This window comes from Topomyia yanbarensis, chromosome 1 (genome assembly GCF_030247195.1).
Source record: "Topomyia yanbarensis strain Yona2022 chromosome 1, ASM3024719v1, whole genome shotgun sequence".
In the NCBI taxonomy this organism is placed as follows: Eukaryota; Metazoa; Arthropoda; class Insecta; order Diptera; family Culicidae; genus Topomyia; species Topomyia yanbarensis.
The window spans coordinates 49976656-49989219 of record NC_080670.1 but is presented as its reverse complement, the minus strand read 5'-3'; the positions used below and the strand labels follow the sequence as shown (position 1 = coordinate 49989219).

At 41.1% G+C, this 12564-nt stretch overlaps 1 protein-coding gene across 1 annotated transcript in view; it reads right to left on the bottom strand.

The window, feature by feature from the left end:
• Nucleotides 1-872: 872 nt before the first annotated feature.
• LOC131677573 (chondroadherin-like protein) overlaps nt 873-12564 on the bottom strand; it is a 224226-nt gene continuing 212534 nt past the window's right edge. The window contains exons 3-5 of the mRNA XM_058957461.1: nt 6371-6590; nt 3350-3835; nt 873-1912 (exon numbers count right to left, since the gene is read on the bottom strand). Coding sequence (XP_058813444.1) covers nt 1226-1912; nt 3350-3835; nt 6371-6487 — 1290 coding nt within the window. The 5' untranslated portion in view covers nt 6488-6590 and the 3' untranslated portion in view covers nt 873-1225. The remainder of the gene's footprint in view (nt 1913-3349; nt 3836-6370; nt 6591-12564) is intronic.

Below are 12564 nucleotides of genomic sequence, written 5' to 3'. Positions count from 1 at the left end.
AATGAAGACATTTTTTCATTGAATGTGAAGAAATTATCATTATTGGTATCCCTGGTTTCCAACATGATTTCGTATATATATAGCATAATGATTTCGTAGATTAATGGACTGATCCATATGCAGTTGTGTTAGTGCGAGATTGAGGTTAAATCGGGTGGAATTTTAATCAAATGAGGTTAAATCAAGTGGATAATCACTGTGTGCGTGCCTTATTTCGTATACATATATGCCCATACACATTGCAACTGTGTTGGAGTCCTAGACGTCAAATAAGTCAATGATCAATTCTCGATAAACATATGATTACGACGTAAAGTTGGCTTTTACGTCGAAATTCTCTTTGAAAGTAATTTCTGGACATACTGTTATTGGCCGAGCACAGTTAACAGCAGTTAACGAAATAGAAAACTTACTACCACCATCTTTTGTTTACTACCAATATCTGTGATTGGCGAGTAACGGTTTGTCTGGAACTTGCACTAGAAGTGATTTGTTACGGTTGATATATACGCACTAACACTGTTAAAATTCCCGTATTCAGTCGTTTCAACACCCAAACATAATCACATGTTTGCACAGAATTATGACATTTGAAAATTCTATGTTGATATATTTTTCCGGTGCCGAACTGTCAAATAACTATTTTAATGAAAAAACCTATTTCAAACTATCTCAATTCAACAAAGATAAAGTTTATACTTCGCTTCTGAACCTAGCGCATCAGACACAGCGACCGGTCGAGCAGTTTATTATGATTACCCGGAAGCAGTGCTGGAAACGATAATAATTAACAGCGCGGAACGTAGCTCACAACCGGCAAACTCGCGGACAACCATTCTCTACTTTCCAATCAATTGAAAGCTTTGCGACGCATCATTTATTCTAACTCCCGTTCTATTGTTTGCCAACGTAGCAGGGTTCGTTATTCTGTTTGCGATATGCGTCAATAGCAAAACTGCAGCTGCATTCAGTTGAACATTTTTCCGCATTTCCCCATCCGGTGCAAAAATTAGTCGCGGCCTAATTATAATCATTCGCATTATACTAGCTGTAACAGAGGACATCGGTAACTATTATCCCACTCTTGGTCCTCCTCTTTATGTGCCATTCCCCACTGGTTAGAGGGGCTTGAACCGGGACACATTCTCGGTGTTCACACGACTCACTTCACTACGCGCGCAAAGTTCTCTAACATATAACAGGCTGATAGGCGAGCTCATTAAATTCAGCTGATTTTAAGTCTAAAATATTTATAGTAAGCTAACAGCACCAAAGCACCGCACAGATGCAGTGCGACGGCTGAATAATTGATTTTGCTCCAACGGTGGTGCCACCGCTGATGATCGGACCTATGGCCCCCGGGGAGAAGCACTATCCGGCTGCTGCTGCGTGCAGCGGACGCTTCCAGGTTTTCCCGCGTCACCTGCTCGTGGCACCGACCAATTGCGAAGATATCGATTTGGCTCATCTGCAGCCCGTTGACTTCCAGCGGTGAGATACAGTAGTTTTTTGACAGGAAGTCCTCACCCGTTCCGTAGCTACCATTGGCCAGAGGACTATCCAGCAGGGTATGGATGTGACATCCACAGGGGAAGTAGTTACCTGACACATGCAGCATCCCGATACCTTCCAGAATGATACTGCCCGGCTCGGGAGTCTCCAGCAGATGATTTCCCTGCAGTCGTAGCGTTTTGATGTGGTTCCAGTGGGTTATGTTCAGCTCTTGGATGGCGTCGATTTTGTTGTTCAGGATGTTCAGGGTATCGACGTGGTCCAGGCCGTCGAACGCGTTGGCGCTGATGACTCCGAGGTCGGATTCTTGAAGCGACAGCAACCGCACGTTGGTCAAGCCCCGAAACGTGAACGCACTCAGCTCGGACAGGTCCATGAAGGAGAGCTTGAGGTAGCCGACCTGAGATGAGAAAAAAAGAGCATATTTTATTAAGAAGACGCTGAATTTTTGAATAAAGGCTTGACATCAGAAAGTTTTGTTTACCGTATGAATGTACGCGATATTTTAACCTTAAAATGTTTCACTGGGGTACAAATGTACACCTCTCCATCTTTGGAGCCGTGTGAAAATGAGTATTCGGCATTTATCGACCTAAGATAAGCCAATTTATTTAATAAATTCCGTACTTTCAACTACACAGTTGCTTTCGCAATTGAAAAAACGAATAAAATAATATATTTTACATTTGATTTCTTTTGATTACATTTTTTCCTGCGACAATTGCGATCAAATGCGTGGGGTATGTTTGTACCCTAGTGAGACGTTCTAAGGTAAAAAAGTAAGTGTTACGTTCTAGGGTTAATAGATCACTAGAAATGACAATGTTCTCGTTACGGAGTAACTCAAAATGATGTTATTTTTCCGATTTGAATGACATTCAGCCTTGTTCTATAATCCGACGTGTAAGTTTCTATTACTTTTGGGTAAGATTCTATTATCTTTTTCACAATAGACCATGCAGTTTCTTACTGTATTAAACCCATTTTACCGCAAAGATAATAAACGACGGAATGGCGAATTTCGGTAGTTCTACATGTGTGTGCCTCACAGAACCAAATAGTTTTACAGTATGCGTCGACCTCGACTCTGTTCGTATGTGCAGTTTTTACATGGTGCTACACCGGTGTAGTGTAAAAAACGAGACAGACTGATTACACCCAAGATTGAATGAGTGTAACACCTACTACGGCGGTGTAGTGTACTACCAAAAACGAAAATGTCATATGTTTAAGTCAACAAGTTCTCTGAACTGTCAGAAAAGTGAGGTTAAACTGCAATGTTCTATATATTATCCTTCGATTGAGTGTTTTTGACAGCTCTCGTGCTCGATTGGAATATCTGACTAGAGAATGGTAAACAAACGATAGAGATGGCGAGTCTTTATCCTAAGGGACTCAGCATCATTACGCATAATATTAGCGGAAGTAAATAAAAATAGGTTCCCATTTGAACATACGACCATTCAAATACGAGAAATAGTTTGGGAATCCCTACGAATTTTGATAAGTCTTTTTTGTATGGGTAGAAAGTAACACAATAAGCAGTTTACACACTTAATTTTTTCTGCCGAATCTCAGCTTTTTTGCATCTTTTGCCGAAATATCAACAGCTGAGATTCGGCAAACGTTATTTTTGCTGAGATCTCAACAAAAGTGACGCTTAAGTGCTGAGACTCGGAAAATATTTCACCGAAAATCAGCAAAATAATCTCATTTTACTGAGACATCAGTTTCTAAATCTGCTGATTACACAGCTGTTGGGAAATTACCGAGCCGAATCGAGTGTGAAATCCCTAAAAAAACTCAATCTTACGGACTAATACAATAAAATACCAACCGTATCCAACGCGAAAAACGCATCCTGTGATATGTTTCGAATCCCCGAGGGCAACAGAAGCCGATCGACCGTACCCAGGCTGGAGAATGCGTTCGTTTCGACCAGTATCGTGGGATTGTCCGCCAGATTTAGCAATCGGATACCGGCGGATCCGGCAAATGCGTACGCCTCTATCCGAAGGATTTTGTTGTGTGCCAGCTGAATTTGCGATACGTTCTGCAGTCCGGCAAAGGCGAAAGAAGCAACGGTCGCCAGTGGTGTGTGCTGTATCGAGAGATCCCTCAGCCGGGGCAATCCCCGGAAGGCGAACGGTTTGATGGTGGTGATGTTGTTCCTGTCCAGTGACAGCTTTCGCAGTGCTTTCAGTCCCACGAAGGCATCGCTTTTAATTATCGGGAAAATGTTCTTCTGCAGCGAAAGCGCTTCCACCGTCACCGGCATTGATTTCAGCGGGATTTCCCGCAGTTCGCCACTGTTGCACATAACCTGCAGGGAAAGGGATGAAAGGAAAATACTTGATGAATTCCATTTTGGATACTTTCTATTCATAAGTAGACCAAACAGTATCGATTTTTAGGATAATATTTATGGCTTTAGGTTGCTATCAAGTTCCCGAAAACTGATCCAAGCTTCATAAAATCTAAATGTGTCTCCGGAGAGAGAACCCCAATTCTTCAAGGTCGATTCACCTTTTCAGAGAAACATACTAATCCTGGTCCAACCATGATGAGGGAAGTCAGTGGATAAAAATAGTCAAACCCGAACCAATTTTCATCTTACCAACCGGATCATAACGTGCCAAGTCAACCTCAACCCTTTTTGCTTTGATGAAGCGATTTACTGAAATTGGAAAACTTTCCTCACAAAGCCTCCCCGGTAGAGCTACTCAACCCGCCGCCGTCAGTATCATCATCCGGGACAACAAGAGATGTCATAATTTGAAATGTTGATTCCCTTCCGTCTAATAAGGGGAGTCTTTGGCAGCCTATTTCTGTACCTTGATGACCAGTCAGTTGGACGCCAAATGGCTCTGCTCCGATGGTCCATTTTCTCTAAACTTATGGATAAGTTTTGGGACGGAATTTGGTAACTCTGTTTTGTTAAGTTGTCTCGTCATCATTGTTGCCGATGTTGGCCACACGTTTCGTTCGGAAAGGAGATAAAAGGTTTCCCCCTCCCTACCGTTGTTATGGTAGGAAGAAATTCATCTCATAAGGACGATAAAAAGGCAATCGGATTTAGCTCCGGTTCATTCATTATTCAGGGTAAAATAACGATACCTGGGGTTTTTGTTGTTCCCGCAACCAACACCCATGATTAATAGAGTGGCCTAAAAATTTTCAAGATGTATGCGGATCTTGAAAATATAAGTAACTGATGATCGAAAACCATCATACACTTTCCAGTTTGCACATTTGTAAGTGATGCCAGTTTAACACGCTCGATTTTCTAGTTGCCAATTTGACGGTTTTTACATCCGCAGGTCCTTTGCTATGAGAGTCTATATTCTTAACCCCAACAGTGCAATATAATTTCACCAGCGAATATGCAAATGAATGTTTGCATTGTTTCCGTATGTTACTGTGAAATGGGATACAGTAAATGATAAAAGTTTACATTTATGTCGGCTTACATGACATTGACAAATTAATCTGAAACATTTTGTAACAACTTTTTAAATGTCTTCCTCATTTCTACCCGTACAAAGTTTCTCATTGCGATACAGAATATCGCATTCATAAATTCTATCTCAGCGTTCGCCTATAGCATGCCAAGCGTAAAGTGACACGAGATTCATGACAAAAAATGAGTTCAAGATTTACTCGTTCGCACAAATATAAAGCTCAGCGGATGTCAACTAGCAGAGAAAAGGTGCAACGTAGTGATCCAGGGAAATAAAGTCGAGCCATTCGCCGCCCATTCTCCCGACTCTCGTTGGTTGGTTTTTTTTTATCCCGGGGTCGAAACAACAAAAAACGGAAACACATCTTTTCCATAAAAATCATGCAGAAAAAAATACTCTCCGGAGAGTACGACTGACAGGTAGTGCTGTTACAGCTTCGGTTTTAGCGTCAGTACAGGAAGGCTCGGCAAATCTTGGAAAGGGGGAGGTGGTGAACATCGGGCTCAAAAGGTACCACCCAGGGGAGCCGCTGATTTCGGGCACGATTTATATTTATTCGAGTCATTGCAAAACTGTAGACCTGTGGAGTGGTCTTTTGCGGGGAAGTAGAACCGAAAATGATTCTTCGGGGAAAGAATTTTATTTTGTGATAGCTGGGTTATAAGCAGTAATGATGCGGTGATTTTATTAACATTTTAATTAATCGATATCTATAACGGTAATATATGGGTACTGAATCTTGTGGTGCGAAATATTATTGTGAGGAGATATTTCAAAAGTTCTATTATTTCTAAGAGTGAAATTATAAAACAAATACTATTAAGGTTACTTTATTTAAGAATAATAATATATCCAAAACCCAGGAGACTACAATGGATACAAGGTTGTATTATTAACAGATGAACAATTTTAAAACAACTTTGACCTTTGTAAACTGAAGTTTTTTAAATTTCATTTTCGGAAATAGATAAGTTTTAAAATTAATATAAGACCCGCTACCGCTACCTCAAAGTAAATTTTGACATTTGGCTTTTGGGCCCTAATCATATGTTTGTCGAGATTTGTTCAAATAAAATGATTACATTGGCGGAAGTGATAACTAGCGGGGTCGAATGAAAAAATGCGACAGTTTACTGACATACTCATCCAATTTCATGTGTACTTGAACATAATATGCTAGTAGAAACTCACATAAACCCATCCGGAATACAATTAGGCATGGCATACTGAATGATTTCGGTCAAAATTACGGCTCTAGCGCATCAACCGATTCCCAATCATCAGAATTCGAACCTGATTACAGAATTTAAGTTTGGAATACTGACCGAAATCGGCCAAATCCCGAGTGGTTTACCAGGAACGTATGGAAAGGAACGTGAAACTTGATATTGATTTACCTGAGTCTGCGACAGGCACATGCATCCGATGGGACAGGCTTCGACGATGAAGTGTTTGCATCCGTGAAACCGCCACAGCACTCCGATGTAGAACAGCACTCGCCAGATGACATTCATGTTCGTGGTCCGTGAATTCGCCGGTCCGGTTTTGCAGCTATGGTGTGAGTATTGTGGCAGGAATGTGACGCAATGAAATCAAGGTTTGTACAGGTTGGGATTACTGGAAAGGAAAAAAAATAGAGCCTAGTTAACACGAGTGTGAAGTTACGAGTGAAAAGTAAAGCAGTATTAAAATATAGAAATTGGAATTTTATTGTTACTCTTTTTAACGAAACTGCGATCAAACTACGCATTCAATCGATTACATGCCATCTTTTAACATGTCTTATTTCACTATTCGGGTGTCATTCTAACATCTAAGAAATCTCGTACCTATGTAAGCCCAAATAGAAATAAATCTTACAGTAAATAGTTCAACTTATACACTTTCCAAAGTTTGGAGGCGGATACGGTCTATCTAATAAAGGAACTTCAACATCATCCAGAACATGAGCCATTGTTACAAAAAATCGAAATCAGCTCTAATCCACTCAACACAGCAAATCACTTTCAAAAACATTGTCAAATGAAGTCTACTTTCCTAAGTTCATTAAATAAAATCCGAGTGAGAAGAAAGGCTTGCATCGACTAAATCGATTGACAAGTGGTCGGTGTTAAGTCAGACCGGACTAAGTCGCAAAACATAAAAAATTGAGATAATCATAACACTGGATAAAGAATTTCTTTAGCTACATTCGACTTTTGCCAGATTTGAAATATGTAACCGTAAACAAGAATTATGGCAAAAAATAATTTCCAATTATAACATAGAGGATGCTGCGATTCAAACTTTAAACCCGTTTTTCTCGAAATCAATATTTTGCCACTTAGTCCGGTCTGACTTAACACCGGCCAAGTGTAAGTCCAACGATTAAACTTTCAAATGAAACTAGTTCGACTCTATTCGGATTCTTAACTGAAAAGATATTAACTTGAATAACAAAGGTTTAAATACAGCGTTTATCAGAATTCATCATCTATTTCACTTTTGAGGTTCTGTAAAAAATCGAACTTTTGTTCTCAAGACATAATATTTTGGTAGGATCCTATTTTGATAGGACCCTATTTACCTGTTTTACAAGCAGAAAAAATATTAAATTACGCAACATCCAAAATAACCTTTTGAGGTTTTGTCCAGCTATGCTACACTTTGCGCTGCCCAGGTGCGCATTCTCCGCCAAGTCGAGGTTTCAGTATTTTTCCACTTCTTTTGTGTTTCTGCGTTTACCGTTATCCGGCGATTGAGGAGTGAAGTAGTGTGTTTTTTTTCTAGTAACCTATCTGGATACCGTCATATACACAAGTTAAGTAGCGCTATAATACTACACTACCCGTTCTTGTCTACGATACCAGGTTGCACTTGGCAATAGGCCCGTACAAAAATGACTTTCCCTGATAATGATTCATCTCAAGGCGAGACGGATGTAGAAATAAAATTACCTCCCCGACTGAAAATGAACCCATCCTCCGTAGCTGGGCCATTTGTGATTTTTTCCGGACCAAAGACAAGAAATGTTTGAATCTATTGCAGATTTCTCGAGTTCTGATGGAGTGAATATCGATGTGAATATCTGTGACAGAAATATCGAAAATTCGCCCTGATAAGCTTCGGGTGATGGTAAATAGTTTGCAGCAAGCAAATGATATTGCTGGGTACGGGCCTTCTACGAAGGAGTAAAGAGTATACTTACCATCAAATCGGGTTGAATGAAACGGGGTCGTCTTCGACTCGAGTTTGAATTGCGCGGATCTGCTGACACAACGGGGGTGGTTGTCTTAATGACTCCATGCTCCATGCCAGTGAAGATACTGGAATGCAAACGATTGCATTTAGCATCAGTCGTAGCTGACGGGAAGAAGGCATACGTCAACTCAAACTCTTATCAGGTGACTTTCACTGGTTTTACTCCACCCAACTACTTCTTCTTTGACAAGATTCGTCTACTTGTTCGCCTTTTTGTGCCGCGGCTCATGAACTGGACAAATATCTCACAACTAGGACACACAGCCTTCCATTGTAGCAATAAGGTTCGTTGCGGGAAATGCAGTGGAAATCACGTGGATGATCCCTGTGGAAGGGATGTTTGAAAGTGTCTCTATTGGGTTGAAACCCACTTGATCTCTTGACATATCCCGCGTGCAAACAGCGCGAGGAGAAACTTCAGGGACGCTCTAAGCGATCTTTTGCAGAAATGCTAAAGCAAGCTACGTCAGCGGGCCCTACGAACATCTATACTAACATATCTACTGACGAAGGCGACTCTGATGAAGCTCAGGAGAGAACATTTTCCGCTGTGCCTAAAAGCAATAGAAAAAAGAGGAACATTTCCTCTCACAAGCTTCGTTGTAAAGGCCATAAGGTGTCTCTTTGAGGTCCTCCAAAAATAACTACTCGAGGAAGTATTGGTGCAAAAACGAAACAAGTAGCTACCAGTCTCAAAAATTCAAACTCAGAAATCAACACTTCATGGGACATCGAAAATATCAACTGTCCCAACCAGAGAAAGAAATCAGTGACCATCTTCCAATCGTAATTACTAATGCTAACCGTTCAGGCCCACCAAATACAATAAATGTTTCATATGAACTCACATGATATATTGTTTGGAAGAGCTACGCGACCGCGATATCTGGCTACATCGAGTCCACATAAGAGTTTCCCCCGGAGGAAGAGTACGGGTTTCCGGCCAGCTTGATTCTCGATACCGCGATTCAAGCTCAGACTATTCGCGTACCAGACGCGATCTCTCGCGGGCGTCCTCCCAACCCATGGTTGGACAACGTGTGCTCCGAAGTGTACGCGGAGACGCCCGCCACGTATAAGATATTTCGAGACGACGGGTTACCTGCTAGCTAGCGATAGTACGCGATGTTAGAAACGCGAAAGAAGAATTTGATAAAAGCCATGAAACGTAGTTACTGGTGCCGGTTCGTTGACGGGGTAACGAGAAAAACATCGATGAGCACTTTTTGGTGCACGGCCCGGCGTATGCGAAACCGAAACAGTACTAACGAGAGCGTTCCAACCGTTGGATATTCGATCTCGCCAACAAGGTATGTCCTGATTCCCCCTAGGCGCAGAAGATCTACCGCGCCGCGTCCCCTCACGATAACGCGAACGAAACACCGTTTTCGATGATCGAGTTCTTACTTTCTAATCATATAACAATGAAGCTCCAGAATCAAATTTAACTTGTTAAAGAATTTGCTAGACTCTGTCAGGAGACGCTTGTTGAATAATTTTATTAGTATCTTGGCATCAGTTTTCTTGGATACTAAGGGGGCTTTTGGTTCATTTTTTATCAAAATTCTTCCTGAGAAGCTGCACCAGCATGGTCTTTTACCGTCTCCAAGCAACTTTCTGCTAAACTTGTTGTCTAAATAACACATGAATTTTTCGTTTGGTGATTTATGGACATCACAAAATAGTTATATGAGTTCTCGTGTCTTAACTTCCTTCTCTACAATTTATACATGAATGACATTGACGAATGTCTTGTCAATTCCTGCGCGCTAAGATTCGTGCAGAAGACAGTATGGTCTCTATTACAGGTCCCAAAACTGTAGATTCGCAAGGACAACTGTAAGATACCTTGGACAATTTTTCTGCTTGGGCCCTCCAGCTGGGTATCGAATTCTCTACGGGGAAAACTGAGCTAGGCGTATGTTCAAGCAAGCGTGAACCAGCGCAATTACAGCTTCAATTAATGGATCAAACTATTGAACAGATTTTAAATTTCAAATATCTAGGGGTATGATTGGATTGTAAAGGTACCCTGGGATGTCACATTAGGTATCTGAAACAAAAGTGTCAACAAAGAATATACTTTCGCCGTACAATAAGCAGAACATGGTGGGGTGCCTATCCAGGTGACTTGATCAGGCTGTACAAAACAATGATATTGTCGGTGATGGAGTACGGGTGTTTCTATATTCGCTCCGCTGCAAACATACACTTCATTAAACTGGAGCGAATCCAGCATTATTGTTTGCGTACTGCTTCAGGTGGCATGCGCTCGACGATGTATCTGGAAGAGCTGCCAGATGACCTTATAATGATCACAAACATGTTTCATAGCAAATTTCGAGAATTCGACTGCAACAAGACGTTTTTCACCGACGGGTCAAGTCTCAACGGCTCCACTGGCTTCGATTTTTTCAATGAAAAGCTCACCATCTCATTCAAACTCATTGATCCTGCTTCAGTTCACTATTCTTAATTTATTGTTTCGGACAGCCTCAGCTCAATCGAGGCTCTCGGTTTGATGAAACCGAGAAAGCACACTCCTTATTTTCTGGGGGAAAACATGGGAGCTCCTGCGTGTTTTGTCTGTAATATCGTACAAGATTACTTTAGTTTGGGTACCCTCGCATTGCTCCATCCCAGGTAACGAAGAAGCGGAGCTTAGGTGGCCACTTTAGAAGGTGACATCTATGGAAGACCTTTCTGCTTCAATGGATTTTTCAATATCTCTCGGCAGAGGACGCTAGTAAGATGGCAGACATTGTGGAGCAATGGAGAGTTAGGACGGCCGCTACATTCTATCATCCCGAAGGTATCAACGAAACCTTGTTTCAGAGGAATGGATGTGGGTCGGGATTTCATTCGTGTGAAGTCTCGGCTCATGTCCAATCTCTACACGTTAGAAGCTCGTCTCCGATGAATTGGGCTCACAAATAGCGGTGTCTTTGCTTGTGGCGACGGTTATCACGATATCGAACATATTGTATGGGCAAGCGCTGAGTATTTTTCTGTCTGATCTCAACTATTGGATTCCCTTCGGACCGGAGGAAGATCACCCAATGTACCGGCTCGGGATGTACTGCGATCCGATCTCCTCTATATATTCCTCGTATACACTTTCCCTAAAACCATCAAAATACTGATTTAACTACCCCTTTTAATTTTCTTACCATTCTAAGAATTGCCCTCTTCAGCTTGTACACCAACAATAATTTGATGAGACTTCAAAGTGATACGAAACATCTCTGTCGATTGAGTTAGCAAACGCGGGATCTACAACACAAACATCATACGCGCAACGCGTTGTGTTGCCGATCCGCATCTAAACCGTACTATGAAATCGTCTGGAAGAACCCCTGCCGACTCGAGGAGGACTACCCGGCGCCCAACTACATGACGCACACCGTCCGACTCTGTAACTCATGCCATTGATCTCCCGATGTTGGAAACTGGAAGCTAATATATATCTCACCCTGCCGTCATTGCCCTCTCTCTCTCTCTCCCTCTCTCTCCCTTGTCTCTGATATCAAGATGCAGGGATCAATTCACCCTCTCCTCCCCTTGAATATCTTCCAGAAAAATATTTGCCCTCCCTGTCTTTTTTAGATTGTTTAGTTGTTAAATTACAGAATCTCGTTAAGAAATGCCCAAATGTACTACTACTCATAAAGATAGCTCTAATCAATCACTCCCTCTAGTTATGCCTAGTTTTAAGATATGGTAGAATTGTTCCCGTTAGTTTACAATTAAAGGCTCCAAAAATGAGCCCCTAATCTCAAGAAAATTATATTATCCTCTTGGTAAGAGCTCGACTGTTTTTTTAAATTTTTTCTTATTGGATTTAGTTCGGCTAAGCAGTCATTCGGTTTTTTTAACTAGGTTTTTATTCATCCGACGTTTCGGCACTGTATAACGCCATCTTCAGGGGGAAAATAATATAGTTCGCTTACGATTTTTAGTCTTTTTTCATACTAGTTTATTATAGGATTTTTGCGAGTAATTTTTCTTCAAAATAAGTTATAACTCTTCTGCAGTTCGAACCTCAGAAGAGTTATAACTTATTTTGATGAAAAATTACTCGCAAAATTCCTATGACAAGCTAGTGTCAAAAAAATTTAAAAATTGTGAACGAACTACATTATTTATCCCTTACAGATTGCGCTATACAGTGCTGAAACGTCGGATAAATAAAAATCTAGTTAAAAAACGAATGACTGCTTAGCCGAACTAAATCCAATAAGATTATATTTTACCCTCTTGTATATGTGCAGCCGTGATTCGCTGGTTGCTCACTTTTTAATTGGATCGCTTCTCAGTTGGATTAGGGTTGGGAAAACCGGAAGATTTTAAA